Source organism: Haliotis rufescens, unplaced genomic scaffold, assembly GCF_023055435.1.
Source record: "Haliotis rufescens isolate VD_foot unplaced genomic scaffold, xgHalRufe1.0.p SCAF_89, whole genome shotgun sequence".
Lineage (NCBI taxonomy): Eukaryota > Metazoa > Mollusca > Gastropoda > Lepetellida > Haliotidae > Haliotis > Haliotis rufescens.
The window spans coordinates 1134639-1159063 of record NW_025964382.1 but is presented as its reverse complement, the minus strand read 5'-3'; the positions used below and the strand labels follow the sequence as shown (position 1 = coordinate 1159063).

At 39.9% G+C, this 24425-nt stretch overlaps 2 protein-coding genes across 22 annotated transcripts in view; one reads left to right on the top strand and one right to left on the bottom strand.

Annotated features, from left to right (window-relative positions):
• The window catches only part of LOC124150719 (G surface protein, allelic form 168-like), a 44529-nt gene extending 38620 nt beyond the window's left edge, over positions 1-5909 (top strand). For 18 of the 19 annotated variants that reach the window (XM_048390293.1, XM_048390282.1, XM_048390292.1 and 15 more), the window contains one exon: positions 5501-5909. In XM_048390293.1, coding sequence (XP_048246250.1) covers positions 5501-5625 — 125 coding nt within the window. In that variant the 3' untranslated portion in view covers positions 5626-5909. The remainder of the gene's footprint in view (positions 1-5500) is intronic. The other variant, XM_048390273.1, reaches the window with a different exon arrangement.
• A 9920-nt stretch (positions 5910-15829) lies between these two features.
• The window catches only part of LOC124150724 (zinc finger protein 391-like), a 13799-nt gene continuing 5203 nt past the window's right edge, over positions 15830-24425 (bottom strand). For 2 of the 3 annotated variants that reach the window (XM_046522743.2, XM_048390259.1), the window contains exons 2-3: positions 19880-20157; positions 15830-17894 (exon numbers count right to left, since the gene is read on the bottom strand). In XM_046522743.2, the coding sequence (XP_046378699.2) occupies positions 16507-17894; positions 19880-20120 (1629 nt within the window). In that variant the 5' untranslated portion in view covers positions 20121-20157 and the 3' untranslated portion in view covers positions 15830-16506. Of the gene's footprint in view, positions 17895-19879; positions 20158-22794; positions 22959-24425 lie in introns of those variants that run through there. The other variant, XM_046522742.2, reaches the window with a different exon arrangement.

The following is a 24425-nucleotide window of genomic DNA, read 5'->3' as shown; positions in this document are numbered from 1 at the left end:
TCAACTGATGTAGCTGCCTTGATTAACTGGAGTCCGGATGTACCTCATTACAAACTCTGTTCTAATTATGCTAATCGTGGAAGTGCATTATACTGGATGACAAACTTAGTAATCCTTTCACACTAATGATCCTTGTTTACAATGAACGCATGCCAATTGACTAAACAAACATCCTTAAGTAGAAGTATCACAATGGACGGTGTGTACAACTGTTTGACAAACAATATCAACCAATATTTCATATTTAGAATCACAATTACATGAAATCACAGAAACATATATATTAAATTTTACTTTGAAAACTCCAGAACTAATGTCGTGAACGTAATATAATAGGAATTTATTCCAACGATGTGTTTCCTATATATGTTTCCTTGTACAATTTTAAATTCATGGATTTTTTATCAATTATTTTGCAATGATCGTGACAATCGCTAAAAGGCTACTCTCTTGCTATTCCGTTTAGTGATTATTCTAGTTTAGACAGCGACAGCCTCTCGTTATACAACCAGTGCTTTTCTAACCCTGATTTATTTAAGACAGCGTCTGTCATTCGCTATACAAACAGTGTTTTTTCTAACCCCGATTTAGTTAAGACAGCGGCAGCCTTTCCCCATACAAACAGTGCTTTTCTAACCCCGACCAAGTTAAGACAGCGGCAGCCTTTCGTTATACAAACAGTGCTTTTCTAACCCCAATTATAATTAAGTTTATACAGCGGCAGCCTTTCGTTAAACAAACAGTGCTTTTCTAACTCCGACCTAATTACAACAGCAGCAGCCTTTCGTTATACAAACAGTGCTTTTTCAAACCGCGATCTAATTAAGACAGCGGTATTATTTACATTATCTGTTACTAAAATCTGCACAAATGTTCTATTTCTTATGTAAAATGCTGTCAACATAAAGAAATAAAAATTATTTCATAACACTCCAAATATAGTTGCCATAATAAAATAGTATTAACGTATTATTGTCACGTGCAAAAATACTGTTCGGTAACATTAGTTTCAAACCACAAGAAACAATCTTACAAGTTTAAAAAATTCAATGAAGCAGTGGTAAAATCTATCCATATATACAAAATTGTATAGTTTTGGAAATACCAACTATACAAAATTGTATATTTTGGAAATATCAAATATACAAAATTGTATATTTTGTATATATGGGTACTTTTTCTTGTGATTGTTTAGCAGTTGCTATATTTTGCTAAGCAGCTGGTTGGTCAGTTTTTAATATGAGTTTAGAGTGATTCATTTCCTCTAACAGTTTTCTAACTTTATCTCGCTCACTTTTGGTAGAAATAACATCATTTTTGCGTATTTTTTAACAATAACCCAAACACTATGCTTCGTATGCCGTCATGGGAATAAATATGAAAGCATGTGCATGTTGTTGTGTTATTGAAACAGTGTTAAGATCTGAATTGAAACCTAATGTTTGTTTATCCGTAGCAACCACAACTTTATTATTATAACCTACCACTTTCCCAATCTGAAGTTGCATGTTACTCGGGGACATGTACAGGCCTATTCCAAAAACATGGTCTTCTTTAGAACCAGCATACTGTAGTACATCTTGATATCGTCTGATAGCTGAGGGTAGGTCAAAGGGGGATGAAATATCATCCTCTACGTTCGCAGTAAACTGCTTTTGTGCATGAAACTCGCACCAATGATGTTTGAACGTGTTTGTGACTGAGCTCCAATGAGAGCCCATACATAAGTTCTGATTCAGAGTCATTAATTCCTTAAATGCTATGGTGAGTAAAACCTTCTGACTTATCTAAAAATAATAATTTTGTTATCTTGTGGTTGCTCAACATTTTGGACCTTGAAAGTTCATATGAGCATCACTCTTCTCTATAATCGCTAGAGCAAAACGAGGTAGAAGCTGACCTCTTTTCATTACATCAACGCCGACCTCTTTAACAGAGTGTATGCCACTGTATGGAATACCTAGACCATGGTTAACTCCATTCCGAATCTAATCTTCATTTGTAGAAATAGCAAATTCCCCCAAAATACATTCATATTGATTGTACGGATTATTTGACACATTCCATGCTTTATCCTATGGTAATGGAGCACTTATTTCTGCAAGGACACGCATAATTTGATAGTATTTATGAAATAAAAAAAAACAGACTTATTTTGACAGGATGGTCACAAACAGATTCGCCACAGACTGTTGTGGCACATCTTCCCGAGGCAAGAGAGTTAACTGACTTTAAAGTCCAGTTTCCACCCTTGCCGAACTAGTCTGGAATTCCTGGGCTCCATCGTAGCGCCACCAGTGGTTATTACGAGTTATGTCCCTTCTAAGCCTCTCCAATGGACCAATCGGATTCCATCATTTGCATTTGTTTCAAACAAAATGGCGGCGCCCAGTCAAGACGATCTGATCGATAATCAAGATCTTTATTGTGATAAAACGGGTCTTACATCGCGAAGTCAAATTACGCGAGCACCTTGATTAAAAACATGAAAAGGTTTGGAAAATATCTGTTGACAAATAGTTGGCGGTGCAAATGCTTTGCAAATCCTGCAATCGACCGAAATCTGCTTGACAGTATACCAACCGGATTTCGATTTCGTTGCGTGATTTTGATTGGATTATGCATAGACTCGTTAGTCCAACCAAAATGTAACTTCATAATACCAGCCTAGTTCGGCAAGGTTGGAAACTGGACTTTTATGGTCAGTTAACTCCCTTGCCTCGGGAAGATGGTTGTGGCACACCACATAGCAAAGTTTAGCTGGTATTGCAAGAAGTGCATTGGATTGGAGAACCAATCATGTACTGTTTTGATGTTCGTTGCTGTGAACCTGTAATTTCGAACGATATCAGGGAAATGAGTTTGAAACTGAGCACCAGAGAAATCAACTAAAATTGTTGGGTATGTAAGGTCAGTTGCGTCTATACTTCTTTCAGGATAAAAACATTCCCGTCTTGTGCTTGGTTTTAAGACCTCCCATATTGGAATTATAATATAGTGTCTTTGTGTACATATTATGTATGTTACACTCCCGGGAATAACAAATGGCCAGTCTATTCAACTTCTTCATGCTATCATAACTCTTCAGGGAATCTTGAAGTAGCCCTATGTGATATAACATATTACCCACAATGGCACAATATAAGTACTGGTAATTATAAGTTATTAATAGATGGAGAACAACATACCATAACGGATGGATATTACAGTGTGTGGTCACTTGATGACCAAGCCTTTTGGTGCTAGTCTCACGCTTCATGAATCAAATTGAAAACTTGTTTTGAATAGTGGATCACACTCTATGAAACTGTGGTCAAGATAAGCATAAACACTTGGTCTTACAGGAACAGAAAACAATGCAACAACTAATGAATATAAGATACCTGATATAGTCCCATACTGAGAACTATGCATGCATCTTGAGCAGATAAGCACAACGCATAACATACAAAACGAAAGTCCTTCAACTCTACTAAGACTATTCCAGTTAAAGACGAAAATTCAAGTGGCATAACAGCATCTTTCTCATCATTGCAGTATAAGAACTTAAGGCAGGGCATTATTACAGATTTCAAAGTTTCTGTATGAGATGTAAACGTGAACCTGTATATGTAGGATATTTGAGTATGTCACTCCACATCATAAGTAATGGTTGATTCTGCAGGTCCTAGAATGCATAACCTTAGACAATGTAATACAACTGCACTTTCCAATCTTGGAGACACAGAAGGATTTTATGAAGCCGGTATCGAGGGAAGTCACATGCCTTACAAGTACAAGATAATGTAACCAAATAAGTTATTAACAGAACCTAATATCACAGCTACTCCAAAACTGGGGTATTTAAGAGACATCAAGGTTATCAGACCCAATAAAAACACTTTATATGATCTTGTTCTAAATTATGAAAGAAAAAGGACCGAGATCGAACCAAAACTCGAATGGCTACTGAATACCATCATTGATCCACCATATGTGATGACGTCTGACAAGGCACATCGTTTAACTAAGATCATGAATTGTGGAATTATACATGGGGCTTATATTCCTTCAAAACGAAAGAGTGTGTCAGTCGATGACCAAGATCATCTGTCATTGAGTCGCCCAGCATTAAAAGATACTTTTAAATTTGGTTACTGAATTCAAAGATGTATTAAACAACTTTACGCAAACCTGTATACTCTACACTTTATTGAAGTCTTGTTGGGAGGTGCATCAGAAGATGCCCTCGGTATATTACAGGGTCTAAGAATTAAATGACTTAAAAAAAACATCAACATCAACATTGTATTATTTTTTTACAACTAGTAACAGCAATCATTCTTTCAAGCCTTAAAGGTGTTAATATTCTAGTTGATGTGATCATTTCACCCACTAAGATATTTATGCCATATAATATACACCTAAAAAGGTTGATGTATAGTCTCACGACATTGGTAATCAGACGATTAAAGACTCTTTAATAATATTATAATATACATTACGGGTTTATATCCTGCACTTGATGAAGCATCTGAATATATGGATAGTGTTGATGGATTTCGAATACATCAAATAAGTGAAATATAACATCAAATAGAGAAGGAGTGTGATTCTAGAATAGGATTATATTAAAAAAGTAATGCAGAGCTGTGAATACTCTTAATGGAGGCGACACTATATTTACAACAGCCAGCATAGGGCTTGGTGTGGCTGGCGTTGGTTTATCAACAACAATAATTGCTGCACCTAACATACTTGGCATGGACGTAGAGCCAGAGTCTCCGTGTTCTAATGGTAGAGGGTCCGCCCAGAGAGCGGAAGGTCCGGGGTTCCATCCCCAGCCGCGTCATACCAAAAAACGTTAAAAGATGGTACTTGTTGTTACCCTGTCTGGCGCTCGGCATTAAGGGGCTAAAACAAGGACTGGTCGGCTCGGAGTCAGTATACTGTGTCTGAGTGGGGTATTCATGTTAAACTGCGGCATGGTATCACAGTGTGCTAGCACTATAAATCGGCATCAGTCCGGACTAGTACAAGCATGGCGCTACACACACACACATACACATGCATACACGTCGCTATATCAGTGCAATAATCTTGGACGCGACGTTAAACCCCATTTCACCTCACCTCACCTCACCAGGAATAACTATTAAATATATTTCCCGTAAATTACAAAAGAAGGCAACAAAACATGATAGTATTCGTAAATCAAATTTGACACAATGAAAAACAAATCTCGTAAGTCCAACGGAATTAGAGGAGACGAGAAAGAAAAGTTCATAGACCAGAGGAGACAAGAAGCATGCCAAGCATTCCATGCCAAAACGAAAGCAATGGTGGGAGATTAAGAATAGATCGTTTCCTCGATATAGGATGACATCTTGATCCATGGATCGTCATCATATAGTTCGGCTAAACGTAAGACCCACATGCAAGAATTGTTAGGGTCGAGGTCCGGCCCAGGCTGTGTTGGTGCAGAACCCCCATCATCTATACTACTTATTACAATTTGCAGGTATACTGAACGATCGGGTGCACGTCAGACAAGGCAGGCCAGAGGTAGACTTGGAACAGCATAGATTGTCACTTTTTGAAGTGGCGCTTGGACTCGGGACCAATATCGAACGAAAAAAGCAGTAACATTTAAAAAAAATCTTGTATGAGTGCTTCCCGTAGAATTACGGTAATAAATGCGGTCATCACGATGGGACATATTTGGAAATATAAACGTTACTTTCCTCGATGCGATATCCCATGGTACAAGGAAAATGTTATTTTTCATAATGAACTTAACTCTTAAGGTTTGGTATGTTTTGTTTGTCAATCCAAATTGCTGACTTGATGACTGCAGGAATATGATCAGACCACTACATAGGAAGATATTCCCTGTATCGGTTGAAGCTATTAAACTCTTTGCAATATCATCCAATTGAACTTATCATTTGTCATCTTACTTGCAAATATTTCTAACTAATGGAAGAGGATATTATCTTGAATATGGAGGTTGTCATTGAGGCTTAAGGATGGACTTAACTTGGATTCAAACTGTTCGGTAACAGCTGATTCACTTCCCACATGAGAAAACACAAGCAACAGAAAACGTTTCAATTGTTATGATTCTTGTTTAATCAATTCCTTCTGAGAATTAATTTGGCTTTAATATTGATGCACTGAGGAGATAATGGTGACAAGAATCCAAATTTAAAAACCGGTGAGCTGTTTCTGTGAAAACAAGATACGTGTGGCAATGAACGTTTACCTTTTTACGCAAGTGAGTCAGTGGCGGGTCCTACTGGTAGGGCCAGGCAGGCTTACCCTTTTTGCGAACACCTGGTGCCATCGCTGATTTTTGGTGTTCAACACATATAATGTTCACCGCTGTACTGCCTTTTAGGCCCAATGGTATCCGTTTCGGCAGATAATCGAGACCTTCTTTGGTGTCGACGTCATATATTTACATGCAAACAGAGTGACAGGGCTTCTTGATTCTCTCAAGTTTTGGTATAAGGTCAGTTTTTTTTATGCCTATTCATATTCATTAGCTGGCATATTGGATGCACAAAAACCACATGATAGCCTAAACATCCAAATTGACACATGAAGGTAAAAGTCTTACTTAATTTCAAACATTACCAAAAGTAAAATGCAGAAACTGGTGCAACAGGTAATTGTGATATGGATATGTCTGGAAGACAACTCAAGTGTATCGCTGAAACGATTAAGACATTGCATTATTAACATAAAACTATGATATCCATATCGAGATGAAAGACTTAGACATTGGTTGTTTTTCAAGATTGTTGTGTATCAAGTAATCATTTCTCAAGATACACATACACTTAAAACTTTTCTTGAAAACTTAGCAGTTCTAGCAAGAAGGGCAGGGTTTCATTACATAAACAATTGTTTCATACATTTACATACATGAAGGTGTTCATTTTAATATTGTGGGACATCTTACAAGTGTGGAGCGGGCGAGTTTCATAGAGGATATATCATATGTGAACATGATGACGCCTTTCTGGATTGCTAACAACATATTTCAAGGAATGAGAATTAATACGTTATCAATAAATAAGTTTATTTTATGCAGCAATACAATCCAGTGCAATACATTCAACGGTTAAGCGGTAAAGGTACATTTAGCCATGTCTTGCTGATCAGTTCAGGTGCTGCAGCTATGGTATTTCCTGATAATCTGAAAACGTTCACTGGTGTAAGAGGTACAAGAAACATGCCTTAACAATCGTTCATATTTGAATAACATGGTGATCGTTATAAAGTTGTATATCCGAACATCAAACGAATGATAGATTCCTTATTATTCCAATTAGATTTCAGCCTCATTGTTTCATCGAGGGAACGGACAATACAAAGAATAGTTAGTATTGAAAAATTGTTGTCATAAATATATACTAGAATAGGATTGGACGGAAGCTAGTTTGTTGTTTTACGCCGCACTCAGCAATATTCCAGCTATATGTCGGCGGTCTGTAAATAATCCAGTCTGGACCAGACAATCCAGTGATTAATATCATGAGCATCGATCCACGCAATTGGGATCGATGACATGCATCAACCAAGTCAGCGAGCCTGACCACCCGATCCCGTTAGTCGCCTTTTTGACAAGCATAGTTGCCTTTGACGGCAAGCATTGGTTGCTGAAGACCTATTCTACCCCGGATCTTCACGGGTCTGTATAATATTGCATTACGATGTTCACAGGTAGGAGTTTCATATATTCCTGGTTGAGAGACTGTGAAAATATAAATGTCATTCTCAGAAATCAAGTGTTTACTTACTGTTACAGGTAATTTTAATAACTGACTTTTGATGACTTATTTATTTACCTTTACAGTTATCAATGTACTTAACTTAAATCCACATAGCTGCATATAAATGAAGCAATTACTCTCCATGACATATTCATACAAACAAAAGTGATTACAGCTTTCTGCTTTTTTTAAAATATGGTGACAAGCCAGTCAAAGTTTTTGGGACTATTGGCCTTATCGGAGAGATCAGATGCACCCAGTTAGGTGAAGATCTTATCATAAAAAGTTATTGAAGTTACAAGCGGTAACCATGCTTTGTTTGTTGTATAAGGCTGCACTCAGCAATATTCCACCAATATGACGGAGGGTCTGTAAATAATTGAGTGTCGACCAGACAATCCAGTGATCGACGTCATGAACATCGATCTACACAATTTGGAAAACGTGATGTGCCTCAAGCAAGTCAGCGAAGCCTGGCCCCGTCAGTCGCCTCAGTCGACAAGCAGGGGTTGCTGGAGATCCGTTCTACCCCGGAAGTTCACGTAGTAGTAAGCTTGCTCATGTTATAAGTAATGGCCTTGACCTTTTTAACGTAAATATGTCAGATTAAACACTTGAAAATATAAAAGCCTGCTAAAGAGTATGCTAATTCAAGCTTAAGCATATTGTAGACACAAATTGATATTCAACTGATTACAAGGGGGCACGGCTGGCCCAGTCGTCTAACGCGCCGCGATTCGCTGTGCAGAGTTGCGTCCCTTGGGAACGCCAGAAACCTATGATTGTGGGTTCGAATCCCGGTTCGCCCCGATTATGTTTCTAGGTTTGTCAGCACCATACCCGTGCTCGTGGGTTTCACCGAAGTGGTAAACGTCCGAGACCTGCATCACTTCGGGCTTTCCTCCCACATAAAGCTGACACGCCGTGATATAACTGGAATACTGTTAAAAGCGGCGTTAAACCAAACTCACTCACTCACTCACTCACTCACTCAACTGATTACAAGCACCCACATTTCTAACAAGCACCATGAAAATAGCTTTAATTTGTTCAAGCTCCAAGGCTTACGTCATTCTGAAGAATCATCTTGTGAACATAATCTGAAAATATGAAGACACAATGTGGCAAAGGTTTCTTATGTAAAACTGGCACGATGGCTGCAGGCTTATCTATGCGTGGGCTTTTCAAAATGAAATGTTTACTTCGTTGTAGCTAGGACCATGTAGAACATGTTATAAGAAAAGGATATTGATATATTCAAGAGATTCAGAGAAGTAAAAATTCTAAGTTGCTAATGATAACGGGCAGTCTGACGAACACCGTAACATCAGTTCACATTAACGTTGTCAGGTTAGGTGAGATAAAGATTTATTATTTCATCCGACTACGACATGGTAAGCAAAGATCTATCAACCATAAAATCACATAGGTGTGGTCATAGTGTCACTGATATCTTACGTGGAAGGACTTCTTAGGACATGTGCAAATTTTAGTTCAATGACTGAGAACAGGACCTAAGACACTGACAATGACATAAAAATGTAATTCCTTTTTTTAACTATAACCTCATAACTTGCCCAAAATTTGAACAGCCATAAGGTGAGGTGAGGTGAAATAGGGTTTAACGTCGCGTCCAAGATTATTGCACTTAGATAGCGACGTGCATGTACGTGTGTGTGTTTGTGTGGCTGCTTGTACTAGTCCGGACTGATGCCGATTTATATTGCTAGCTCACTGAGATAACATGCCGCAGTTTAACATGAATACCCCACTCAGACACAGACTCCGATCCGACCAGTCCTTGTTTTAGCCCCTTAATGCTGAGCGCCAGACAGGGTAACAACAAGTACCATCTTTTAACGTCTTTTGGTATGACGCGGTTGGGGATCGAACCCCAGACCTTCCGCTCTCCGGGCGGACGCTCTACCACTAGACCACGGAGGCGGTCCGATCAGCCAAAAGGAAAGGTCTATCACAGGATATATACAATTTATGCGGAATCAAAGTGTTGTTTTGTTTTATTTGTTGCTTAACACTGAACTGATCAATTATACAGTTATACGGAAACCTGTAAATAATCTGGACCATAAACCCAAAGATTGGTCAACCATGCAGTTAGGGTACGATGAAATGAAATCACCCAGTCACCAAGCTCAACCACTGCATACATTTAGTCGCCTCTGAGAAGAGATTGCCGGGACCTAGTCTACCCAGAAATCTCCATAGGGTGATATCACAGCGAAATATCACTGGTGGGGTCCATTAATCTTGACAAAATCTCAAAGCAGCCCTATTTCACAATTTCACATAGAGCAATGAGCAAATCCACATGGTGTCGTCATATACGGTAAGGCATCATACAAACGTCAAGATATTAAAGATTTGTTTGTCTGTTGTTTAACTCCGCACTCAGCAATATTCCAGCTAGACGACTGCCGTCTGTAAATAAACCAGTCTTGACCAGACAGTCCAGTGATTGACATCATGAGCATCGATCCGCCCAAGTTGGATACGATGACATGCATCAACCAAATCATCGAGTCTGACCACCGGATCCCGTTAGTCGCCTCTTCCGACAAGCATAGATGCCTTTAACCGCAAGCATGGGTCCCCATAGTCCTTTTCTAAACCGGATCTTCAGGGGTGAGATATTAAAGAAGTAATCAAAGAAGTATTTCTTGTATATTTATTACTCTTTATGCATTACATGAATATTACTCATAACAAACAACTGATAATGTCACCATTCAGAAAAACAAGAACAAAAAGCTAACAAAAGATTTCCTCACAAAAGAGTTCCCTGTTTCTTAGGCTAATTCCATGTTTCAGTATGGGTGGTTGGTTGGTTTGTTGTTTAATGCTGCACTCAGCAATATTCCAGCTATATGACGGCGGTCTGTAAATAATCGAGTCTGGACCAGACAATCCAGTGATTGACATCATGAGCATCGATCCACGCAATTGGGATCGATGACATGCATCAACCAAGTCAGCGAGCCTGACCACCCGATCCCATTAGTCGCCTTTCCCAACAAGCATAGTCGCCTTTTACGGCAAGCATGGGTTGCTGAAGACCTATTCTACCCCGGAATCTTCAGGGGTCGTTTCAGTATGGTGGCTCAAACACAAGTCCTCATCACACAGTTGCAGTGTATTATGCTTTTTCATGGGAGGATAGGCCAAGTACTAGTACTGCATTGTTGAAGCCTAAGGAATTGGCTGATTTATGGCAAAGAATTATGGGGATGTATTAGGAGAAGAATAGGTGACCAGTACCCACTGCTTGTCACCTGAGTGGACCGCCTCCGTGGTCTAGTGGTAGAGCGTCCGCCCGGACAGCGGAGGGTCCGGGGTTCGATCCCCGGCCGCGTCATACCAAAAGACGTTAAAAGATGGTACTTGTTGTAACCCTGTCTGGCGCTCGGCATTATGGGGCTAAAACAAGGACTGGTCGGCTCGGAGTCAGTAAACTGTGTCTGAGTGGGGTATTCATGATTAACTGCGGCATGGTATCTCAGTGGGCTAGCACAATAAATCGGCATCAGTCCGGACTAGTACAAGCAGCCACACAAACACACACGCGTACATGCACGTCGCTATATAAGTGCAATAATCTTTGACGCGACGTTAAACTCCATTTCACCTCACTTGTCACCTGAGTGGACTAGCATGGATCAAGGTTGTTTTGTTTTGTTTTTTGTTTAACGCCACACTCTGCAATATTCCAGCTATATGACGGCGGTCTGTAACTAATCAAGTCTGGTCCAGAGAATCCGGTGACTGACATCATGAGCATTGATCCGTGCAATTGGGGTACAATGACATGCATCATCAACCAAGCAAGGATAAGAATTTATGGATGAACAACTTCTTTATTACAATTAAGAGCCACGTTTCGGTGTAGGTTCTAACACCTTTATCAAGAAAATGAATGCCACGTCTCCATGAAGACGACGAATAACTTCTTTGAAAGGCATTTAGAAGTTGGAGTACTAAGTAAGGATAAGAATTTATGGATGAACACCGTTAGAACCTACACCGAAACGTCGCTCTTATTTGTAATAAAGAAGTTGTTCATCCATAAATTCTTATCCTTACTTCGTACTCCAACTTCTAAATGCCTATCAAAGAAGTTATCATCAACCAGGGTCGGTCGGGTAGCCTAGTGGTTGAAGTGTTCGATCGTCACGCCGAAGACCCGGGTTCGATTCCCGACATGGGTACAATGTGTGAAGCCCATTTCCGGTGTACACCGCGGTGATATTGCTGGAATATTGCTAAAAGCAGCGTAAAATCAAACTCACTCACTCACTATCATCAACCAAGTCAGTGAGCCTGACCACCCGATCCTGTCAGTTTCCTCTGATATTGACCGTCACGAAAGGCTGCATAAACCAGAGGTCACCCTGGAGATAAAGAGCACAAAGACATCCCAGCAGTACACACACATGTTGCTTAAAACATACAAAACATGTTGCACAACAAAACTGTAACAGCACCCCACCCCACCCCACCCCCCAACACACACACACACACTAAACTGAAAGCCTCAAACAAATACATAATTAGAAATTTATTGATTTCTATTCTTACCTACTCAATTGGTTAGAAGACACATAAACATAATAGAAGTGTGGCTTAACCCAGGACTTGTAAATCTGGGATTCAAACCAATGATGGGCATCCTTGCAACTATTGAATGACCTTTGATTACTGGGTAACCCGTCCGTGCCTTGTGAAATAGAGTGTTGAGGTTGAGTTGAGTTGAGGATATTAAAAATTGAGTTGCACAGGACAAAGTATTATAATGGCCCCGTTTAACGTTAGACATTTCGCATGGGTAAAAAATGTCCCTGATGCAAATTTGTCCTTTCTTGATGCAACCAATGAATGACAACTCAGTAGAGCAACTTCTGGTGCCTTTGACTATTGGAAAGTATGATAAGGGTCCTTTTTGCATAATGACAGAAACGAGAACGTTAACAGAAGTGTTCATATGACCAATTGCCTACCTGTGTTCACTTCAATACTTGCACGTTTTAGGCTTGTCACAAAATAAGTTTGTAAGGCTCAAATGTGTCTTAAGGGCTGATTTATGTTTTGAGAAGCATTTTCCCAATGTTTGAACATGAGCTTGGCTTTCGGCCAAGCTGATATTCATAGACCCCAAATGTACCTAACAACAGTACAGACAGATGGTAATATGTGAAGTTCGAAAATGTTTCCATTTTCGTAAAATTAAGAACTATATTAAACCAGAAGGCCAAAACTTGCAAGCGTAAGAAAACGATCTTTTTCTGAGCCATCTCAAGTATTCTGAACGTTTGACATTTCAAAAGGGTCAAAAAGGTCCCTGATCCTATCTCATCCTTTGCTGATAAAGCTCATGCAGAATTCACTCACTCCACAAACTATTGAACAATATTTTCAAAATAAACAGTAGACGAATAGTTATAGTTCCTACACACCATTGTACACTGTCTGACACATCACAGTTACAGATCGTTTCACAGACCACATATTCTTCACAGGTTACAGTGAATACCTTAGAGGTGCTTAGTGTTCAAAATGCTTAGAAACAAAAGCATGATAATTAAAACAAGAACAAATACAGGATTCAATGTATTAAGCACAAAGTTCCAAACAGGGTGACCAAAGTTCCCTAAAAGATGTCGGCCGGTACAGACTTGGATCAGAGCTCCACACATTTGCAATTTACATCACCATAACCAGGATTTGGGCAAAACAGAGGAACGCAAGACTGCGCCTTGAATTGCATCAAGCTTGTTGGCCAGGTCACCGTGCACATCTCAACACTTGAACACAAACCTAAAGCACATTAATCCACAACCTACGGCTTGTGTCACTTGCAAGAAAAGAAATTGTCTTAAAACTGATAGAGAGTAATAAGTACTGAGTACTAATTACTGCCGAAAAGTACTAAGTACCATTGAAACATTCCTCCTTTTAAACTACCATATCACAACATAGTTGCATCATGTAGATCTAGCACTGAATGGCATTATTAATGGATTGTCCTTGCACTTTAGAAGTTGGGAAAATATATAAACTGCTTGTTTTACCAATTTGCTGAAAAAAGCTTGCCATGAAATGGATATTATGATGCTTCTGTAGACATTCATAACACTTGGGTTACAGGACTTATGCAAGTTAATACTGTAAACGATAGGTTTATCACTCAGGGAACACGGTGTGATGTAGACTCAGTGAGGCTGTGTGCTCCTAGCCAACAGTTCTGGGTACAGAGACAAACGACCCGTGAAGATCCGGGGTAGAATAGGTCTTCAGCAACCCATGCTTGCCATAAAAGGCGACTATGCTTGTCGTAAAAGGCGAGTAACGGGATCGGGTGGTCAGGCTTGCTGACTTGGTTGATGCATGTCATAGATCCCAATTGTGTGGATAGATGCTCATGATATCTATCACTGGATTGGCTGGTCCATACTCGATTACTTAACATACCGCCGTCATATGGATGGAATATTGCTGAGTGTGGCGTAAAACAACAAACCAGACAAACAGAAACAGGGACTTATCTGGGATTCCAAACTGAGAACCCTTGGCAAGCTAATTGGAAATTGAGTTATTTTGTTCAAAATTGGGATTCTTTTCTGTCCTGTTTTCTTAGGTTAAGAGTTTTATAACATCATATATATATATATATATATATAAAACAGTATCTTCAAGGATGTAAAACTAAGCATTAAAGCCTCTTCCTCTTTATTGGTCCTGATATCAGAGAAAAACAAGTGGACCTGACCAAGTCATCATATCAGTTAACATAAATAAAGAATGTTTTAATTACAATATGGGAATATTAATGGACATCTGTTGGAGCCTTGAGGCTGAATATCGGCCTCTGATTTGTTTGTTTGTTGTTTAATGCTGCACTCAGCAATATTCCAGCTATACCAAGGCGGTCTGTAAATAATCAATCTTGACCAGGTAATCCAATGACTGATATCATGAGCATCGATCTACGCAATTGGGATATGATGACATGCACCAACCAAGTCAGCAACCAAGTCATCCGACCACTTTAGTCGTCTTTACAGCAGTAGAAACTAACATTTTTAGTCCACTTGTCCTTATAATGATAACATATAGCAAAACCCTTAAAAAGGGCAACTTTCTGCTAGTCCTTATGATACCTTAACTATTGGGCAGTTTGGCAAGGACTACAGGACTAGTGCTCATTTCTGATGCTGCTTTTACGACAAACACACAATAATCTTAATCCAGATCTTCAATGGTACCAGCCTCTGAGCAGGTCTAGATAATTTCCTGAGAAGGTACAGCAAATCTTATTCCCATAGCAACAAGCCTAAGTTGTCTGTTGCCATGACGGCAGGTATATTTTCCCCAGCAATTTAAGTATTTTACATGTGAGGTAAGAACACACTAATTATACTTGATGGGAAACAAAGGATTGCACACTTCTGTTTTAAATTGAAAAGTAATAAAATCATGTAGATTTTAAAAAGAGTTATCTCAGAAAAGTTAACTATTCTGAATACAGAGAGGTGGACATTAACATCTTTAACATCTTCCCCTGGCAAGAGCATCCACAAACCTTTTTATGAAAGTCATGTTTCCACCCTTGCCACATTAAGCCCACTTTCCCGGGCCAAATACGATTGGACTAAAGCACATAACAATAGTCCAATCAGAGAACAATTCACAAAATCATCATCATGATCATCCATGACTGCACACCTTCGTATGAAAGTGATTTACTGCTGCCTGTCTTTGTTGACACATATCAGGGTATGAAACTCCCAAAACTTTCAGCCAGTCCACAGGACTGGCTACCTGAAATACTTGCCAGCCCTGACCAAAACCCGCCTGCCCACTATAATCATATGTTTCTCAGGATAAGCTTACGGGGTTTCTTTTTGGTTACATTTTATCATTCATCTTTACATGTGAATTAATGCTTATCATCGGGAAATATTTAGAATATTTTCGCATATGAAACATAACCCGACCGTCGGGCAGGGGGATTTGAAAATCTGGCAGCCCGAGTTGAAATCAACCCGTCTCGGGCAGGCAGGTATTTCGAACACTGCACATATATGTCTTTTTCATATTTTAAACCCTGCAATGATTGCCTATGTTTTTGTGTCAGGGATGAAATCGCAAATGTTTTCTTTATCTGATCGACTAAATCGTCGCCTATGGTAGTCGCCATCTTTGTGAAGCTATACGAGATGAGAACAGCGATCTGATTGGATATCATGTTTTCATTACAAGGGGGACAACTTGTGATCTACGCGAGGTGCCGCCAGGGTCAAGCCAAGAAAAGTGGCCTTGATGTGGCAAGGGTAGAAACTAGGCTTTGATATAGGCTGGTGGATACGTTTGCCTCGGGACGATGGGCCAATAAGAACAATGAGGTGTCTCCTCTTCAATACCAGTGGCCACAACACAAGGCTTTAAGCCTCTATTAACAAGCCTTCTTCAAAAAAAGGACTCAAAACGATCATAATTTATCAAACATGTTCAATAATAATTTTTGTGAGGATTGAAATCTGAAGCACTAAATCACACACTGACACAAACATTTTGACCATGTTGACAAGCCACTTGTATTCCATTGAACCATGATAACGTTGAGCACAATGAATTAATAGGCAGCCAAGTGCACTAAATCACACACTGACACATGATCTTTACCATGCAAACAAGACACTTGTACTCCACTGAACACGAAAGACGTTGTGCACTATGAATTATTAAGCAACCATGGTGCATGAGAAATTGACAGTCTCTCCATGGCTTCTCTGGAGAGAGGTTCCTGGGGAGGGAAATGTGGCAAGTTAGATAAAGCATGATTTAATGGGTGTACATATGGCTGAAAATGCTGAAAGTTTGGGACAGGGTTCGAAATAACCGATTCCCTCTCTGAGGGTTTACAAACCGGGTGAGATCGAAATTCTTTCTCAGATTCGGCTTTTGATTTTTGTAGACAAGGCTTTGTGTTTGTGAGATCTTCTGCCTCGTCTTTGTTTTGCTGAACTGATTTTGGTGGATCACAATCCGATTCTGTTTTTACCCGATTCCCAACTTTGCCATCACCCAAGTCTTTCTCAGCCTGATATTCGGCCATGTCACTCTGATAGAGCAGGGGAGTGAGGGTTGGGAGGGCGGAGAGTCGGCCACACTTCTTCTTGTGATGAGACAGTTGGGTGTATTGACAGTACGCAGCTCCGCATTCACCACACACATACGGCTTCTCGCCCGTGTGAATGCGGCGATGTCGCACTAAGGAGCTTCGCAGTGAAAACCGACCTCCACACAAGTCACACATGTACGGTTTCTCTCCGGTGTGGGTGCGCTCATGAGTTGTCCGTTGGCTTGTTTCCGTGAACGATTTCTCACAATAATGACACTTATAAGGCTTTATTCCATTATGAATTCTTGTGTGATTAGTAAACGAACTGAGTGAGTTGAAGCTCTTGCCACAAACATCACACTGGTAGGGCCGCTCACCAGTGTGGATGCGATAATGCTTCTCCAACGTTGGGCGTGAGGACAGGAATTTGCCACAAGTTTCGCATCTAAAGACCTGGGAATCCTGCTTCTTCTCCTTCTTTTCCTTCTCTTTATCTTTTTCATGATGTCTAGGTTTCATGCTCCGTTTCCGTTTCTTCCTCTGAGGCACGACTTCTGTATCCGACTTTTCACCCTCATCAACATACAACCACAAACCATCATCACCATCTTGAGAACGTCCACCTGTCTCCTCCAGAAACTTTACTGCTTCCTTTTTTCCATCATTCTTTTCATCTTTCTTGCAATCTTTCTTTCCCTCGTCTTTCTTTCGAGGCTTAGATGATTTACGTCTGCCTTTAGCCTTCCTGTAATTGGTTGCTTTTTCTTTCACCTCCTCATCGTCTTCTGGGACTTCTGACTCGATGACCCGTGTCACATCCAGAGCTGCATTGGCCTGGATTTGCGATTTCCTCGGAGAGCATTTCCTTTTGGGGGCTATTCGAGACATGTTCTTTTTCTCAATAGCTTGGGCTTCGGTTGGTTGGCTCAAGGTCAGACAAGGTTGATTCTCATCAGGCTCCTCTTTGATGGTGACGACCTCTTGGGCGGGCACCTTAACTGGAATTGGAAAGATGCGAATGAGTAACAGATGCAGGGTTCATACAGCATCCCAAACCAAGTGTCCTTGCCAGGCAAATTGGGAAACAAAACAACATTTTGTTGAACATTTGGGATTTTTCAAAGTTCTAATTTTAAATTCAGAGCTAGGTTAACATGTTTAATATTGCAATTAATTCAATGTCAAAGCACTTTATTGGTCCTATTATCATACAAGTCACATCTGCAAAGCCACAACATTAGGAGGTGAGGTGAAATGGGGTTTGACGTTGCGTCCAAGATTATTGCACTTATATATATAGCGACATACATGCACGTGTATGTGTGTGTGTGTGGCTGCTTGTACTAGTCCGGACTGATGCCGATTTATAGTGCTAGCTCACTGAGATACCATGCCGCAGTTCAAAATGAATACCCCACTCAGACACACTATACTGACTCCGAGCCGACCAGTCCCTGTTTTAGCCCCTTAATGCCGAGTAACAACCAGTACCATCTTTCAACGCCTTTTGGTATGACGCGGTCGGGGATTGAACCCCGGACCTTCCGCTCTCTGGGCGGACGCTCTACCATTAGACCACGGAGGCGGTCTCAACATTAGGAATAGCTATTATATTGCATTGGCCAGTTGGTTGTTTGTTTAACGCCGCACTCAGCAATATCCAAGCTATATGACGGCGGTCTGTAAATAATTGAGTTTGGACCAGACAATCCAGTGATTGACATCATGAGCATCGATCCAGTCAATTGGGGTACAATGAAATGCATCTTACGACAAGCATAGTCGCCTTTTACGGCAATCATGGGTAGCTGAAGACCTATTCTACCCTGGATCTTTACATCGCGATATATATCAGGGATTTATCTGGGATTCCAAACCATTAGGTCTTCCCAAATAAGGGAAATATTGTGTCACTACTAACTACACCAAATGTCATGACATTTTGAACAAAAATGACAGAGTAATTGCCACAAAAATCTTTTTCAATCTAACTGCATTATGACCATATTGAAAAATGGATTCAAAGCTTTTAAACAAATTCAGGTGTCATCGCTGGTAGTAACAATTACGTGAAGTTTCAGCTTCATTGGGCCAGCGGTTTCTGAGAAGATGTTTACAGACGACAGCATCGATGACAACAACAGACCCAGGCAAGCAGATGATATAAGTTCACTTGACATTTTAGTCAGATGAACTAAATATATTTTTCCCTCAAAGTTATAATGTTTACAGGTTCTACTACACCAAATCAGAACCAGTTTGGACAGTGCGGTTTTCGTAGGGAGCCTTCAGTGCAGATCGAGAGATATCTGCAGGCTGTGATTGGAGGATATTCTGTAAGATTTTTATGTCTTTCAAATGTACATCCATCCAGTTATTAAAACTGACCATGTTTTTCTATATTTAGTACTGTCTTTTTCAACATGATGACTAATGCTGAATGTGACCACAGCTATTTTCAAGTAGGTGACATTTGGTGCGAAAACTGGGGATGGTGTGTTTAGCTTCCTGTACTCGGAAAAGGAGCTGGCTAAGCTAGTCATTTCTTATTTTTTTTATTGCTGCTCTAAGGCCAAACTGCACACATGTACAGGTAATAGCTGTTGAATGCTTAGTTATTTTAAAAAAAATATAACGTTACTATAGAAGTCTATGGGAAAACATTTGGTTGTGTGTAACCTATAGCCCCGTATTATGGGTTTTCGGAAGGATAAAAAACATTCATAGTTTTCTTGCTGATCACAGGAACAACTGTAAAACAATTCACTCAATTATAAGAGACAACTTTATCTCAAAAACAAGCCACCATCTGGGTATTTACAATGTCTGTGTTACATCAGACCCATTGTTATAGCGTGAATAATCACGATAAACATTGCCATCCAAAAAATGTAACAAAAGAATTTGTTCCGATAAATTCATTTTCAGCAGGTTTTAAAGTAAATAAACAATCAGAAGAAAGTTCAGCATCCCTGAAGCCAACCTTGAGTTTTCTGCTCCTCCTTTTCCAGGTACTTCTGCTGCAACTTCAAGTAGATTCTCTTCAGCTTGTCATATTTCTTCTGCAGCTTATCTCGAGCTTCTCTCTCATGAGCAATCTTCTCAAATTCCACCTCGAAGTCGACGCAACCATCAGGAATTGCTTGTTCTTCCTCGGGCTCATCCAGTGTCCCCTTCATCTTGTGTTTCCTGTTGCCATGGTGAGTAGTAGCTTCATCATCCATGACAACGGGACTCCACTGCTCTCTTGGAAGTCACACACTGCAAAAGATTGGATTACAGATAAAAGCAATATGCACAACAGTCAATATGGAGTCAATGTATTTGGAATTACCAGTTCAAAAACCCATAAAAATAACAATATATATATACCTGCACCGGGTCTTACAAGACGCAGAAATGTGCGTCCAGTACGAATAGATGAATAGAAAGGAGGTAGAAAAGCATATTTTATTGCATCTTCCCGAGGCAAGAGAGTTAACTGACTTTAAAACCAGTTATGTCCCTTCTAAGCCCCTCCTATGGACCAATCAGATTCCACCTCTCGTATCACTTGCATTTGTTTCAAACAAAATGGCGGCGCTCAGTGAGGACGATCTGATCGATGATCAAGATCTATATTGTGTTACAACGGGTCTTGCATCGCGAAATGCATCAAATCACATGAGCACCTTGATTAATAACATGAAAAGATTTTGAAAATATCTGTTTTCAATGAGTTGCGGTGCAATCGACCGAAATCTGCACGACAGTTTACGAACCAGATTTCGATTTCGGTGCGCGATTTTGATTGGACTATGCATAGACTCGTTAGTCCAGCCAAAATGTAACTCCATAATACCAGCCTAGTTCGGCAAGGGTGGAAACTGGACTTTTATGGTCAGTTAACTCTCTTGCCTCAGGAAGATGTACAAGACGCAGATATGTGCGTCCAGTATGAATAGAAAGGAGGTAGAAAAGCATATATTATTGAGTTGCAAGGGATGCACAATAATATTCATTGTACCAAATTCTTGACAAGAGTTATAAAGTTCCTGCAATTAAAGTAATTATTAAATCTTACAGTACAGTACACTATACCATTTCATTACTTTACAGGACCCTCATATTGCCTGTAAAAAGTTCTTCCAGGAAATATGAGGATCCTGTTCTTAGAACCCTTGATATTTGTTTACTGGGCCCTTTGTGTTGTAGGTCAAGGTAAAACTGGACCCAACAACAACAACAACAGTGAGCGTGTAAATCAAATAACTTCATAAGCAATGTATGCTTAAAGCCCTGCACAATTATTCCCCTGGTCAATGAGTTTTCATTTACTACCCAAGCTACCTGTGAGATGCTAGATCAGCAGCAACATTATCATCTCATCCTACCGGGTACCCATTCACTGATGGGTGAACAGAGGCATACTTCGAACAAAGTTTCAAGCCAAAGGAGACACCACATGCAGCACATGTGCTTCAATGTGGGGCAGGACCGTAGCCCTAGATGCTCAGGAGCCCAACTCTCGAATGCTGTCACCCATCCAAGGACTCTCCGCCGGCAATCTCATTAAAATCAGATCTTAGTTCTCGCTACCGCTAAACAAAGATCTGAAGACATCCCATTAGGCGTCACGTCAGAACGACCTTTCATCCGACCAATCAGTGTGTCGCTTACCAGATTATGAAAGTGACAGTCAGAATGTGATTTCTAATCATGCAATCTCGAAAACTTTAACATGGGGAATTCCGAATGATAGTTATGGGTTTAACGACTGAATACTTACAATCTAGACCATCTATTAGCCATTCCAGAATGGTTTTTTTTGTTCAGGTTTCAAATTTGTAATCAACAATTTGTCAAAATATGTCTCGAAGTGTAGTCGCCAAATTGAAATTTGTGCCGTAAAGCACGAGAAAGCTGCCTTCTGATTGGTCATTCCATTGGTCGGTCAAACTTCACGCAAGGTCGTTCTGACGTGACCCGTAATGGGATGTCCTCAGATCTTTGTTTAGCAGTAGCGAGAACTTAGATCTGATTTTAATGAGATTGCTCCGCCACCATTGCTTAACCTGAAACTGATTTGTGTGACCTGTGTGCTGTGCACAGGACCACGTGAGGTGAGGTGAGGTGAGGTGAAATGGGGTTTAACGTCGTGACAAAGATTATTGCACTTATATAGTGGCGTGCATGCACGTGTGTGGTTGGCTGCTTGTACTAGTCCGGACTGATGCCAATTTATAGTGCTAGCACACTGGGATACCATGCCGCAGTTTAACATGAATACCCCACTCAGACACAGTATACTGACTCCGAGCCAACCAGTCCTTGTTTTAGCCCCTTAATGCCAAGGGTCAAACAGGGTAACAACAAGTACCATTTTTAAACGAGACATGAGGGTGAGGTCTACCTGTAAACTACTTATGGTCGGATGCGAAATATCACAAATATGGAACAGAATTATATTTAGGACTGCATTGTACTATCGGCATACTAGTACACAGCAAGACGCTTTTCAAACAATACATATTTCAACATTTGCACTATTCTAGTATATTGGGTAAACAAAATATATCAAGTTTCATTATTATTCATGTCATTTAACCTGAAGTCTGTACAGAAATTCACAACTGGCTGACAAAGCTGAGTAAAATTTACTTTAGTATTTAGAAAATAAGATCTCCATGTACAATCAGTGTCAAACACATAATCTCCCAATACATCAGTATACAGATACTTGTATCAAAATATATTGCAATAAAATATTTTTACCAATACACAGCCCTAATTATATATACATCTATTAAATTTCAATTTTTTTTATATAAAGACAGAAATACCCTAAAACTAAGGTACTATGCTCAGCATGTGGCCATTTTGACTTGTCATTCATAAAAAAAATAAAGTTTTCTTCACCTGAGCAGCTAACACTTCTCTTCGGAACTGCTTGAAGACAGGTTCATAGGTTTTGTGTGTTTCAACCACCAATCTCACTAAAATCAGATCTTAGTTCTCGCTACCGCTAAACAAAGATCTGAGGACATCCCATTACCGGTCACGTCACAACGACCTTTCGTGAACTTTGACCAACCACTGAAATGACAAACATCAGCCAATTAGAAAGCAGCTTTCTCGAGCTTTACGGTACTCGTTTCAGCCTGGTGACTTCCATTTCAGAATACGCTTGAAATATATGTTAGCACAGTTCTTGATTAAAATTTTGAAAACTGAACAAACGAACATTCCGGAATGTCTAATATATGGTTGAAATTGTATGACAGTACTTCCCATGTACTGTGCAACGCCTCCTCCATTTAAATGTTTGACCCACGGAAGCAAGAGATAAACGATAATTTTGACGGAATCAGTTGTACGGGCCGTAACTGTCGTTAGGAATACCCTGTGTTAACGTTTTCGAGGTTGCATGATGAGAAAACACATTCCAACTGTCACTTTCATGATCTGGTAAGCGATGCACTGATTGGTCGGATGAAAGATCATTCTGACGTGACCCGTAATGGGATGTCCTCAGATCTTTGTTTAGCGATAGCGAGAACTACGATCTGATTTTAATGAGATTGTTCAACCACCTACCAAACAACTTGAAGATATAAATCTGAAATAATGCTACAGCGAAGATTAATCCTCATCACCAAGTTCTTACTTCAGAATTTCATAGAAATCAGTTACACATAATCTGGGATTCGATCTCACGTACAAATAATGACATCCTGGCACACTCAAGGTATGTAACTCAGCTCAGCAAATAGCAGCACCAAAGACGACTTTAGCACCAATGCACCCACTGAGGGAGTAATTTTATTATTGATTTACACATTTTTTAAATCAATTATTAAAGCTTTCCTTACAGATAATTCTCCTCATATGGGCCAAACGAAGAAATAATTAGGTTAACAACTAACCACATGAACTAACTTCAATCAACTAGTCCAATAACACTACGGGCACATGATTAGCAATAGATTCTTAGGTACTGAGGAGACATAATCATTTTCAAAACATAACATGGGGTGAAATCATTAAAAAAACATTGCAAGTTCATTTCTAACCAGTGTTGCCAGCACCAAATTAGACCATTATGTAACATAATAAGGTTGATCTGCAGATGCTGGTTATAGAGTTACCTCCCTTGAAGCAGGAGCCTGTCCAGTTCCTGAGAGCTGTAATAATTTCAAGCTTTGGAGCTGAGTTAACTTTTTGCATGTCTTAAATACAAAGCCTACACACAAAAATATTAATCATTGATCAGAAGTTCTGTTGGGTAGAATAGGTCTTCAGCAACCAATGCCTGCCGTAAAGGGCGACAATGCTTGTCTTAAGAGGCCATCGTGTGGTCAGGCTCGCTGACTTGATTGATGCATGTCATCAATCCCAATTGCGTAGATCGATGCTCATGATGTCAATCTCTGGATTGTCTGGTCCAGACTTGATTATTTACAGACGGCCGTCATATAGCTGGAATATTGCTGAGTGCGACGTAAAGCAACAAACCAACCAAACCAGTCTTAACTGGGAAATCATAAGTC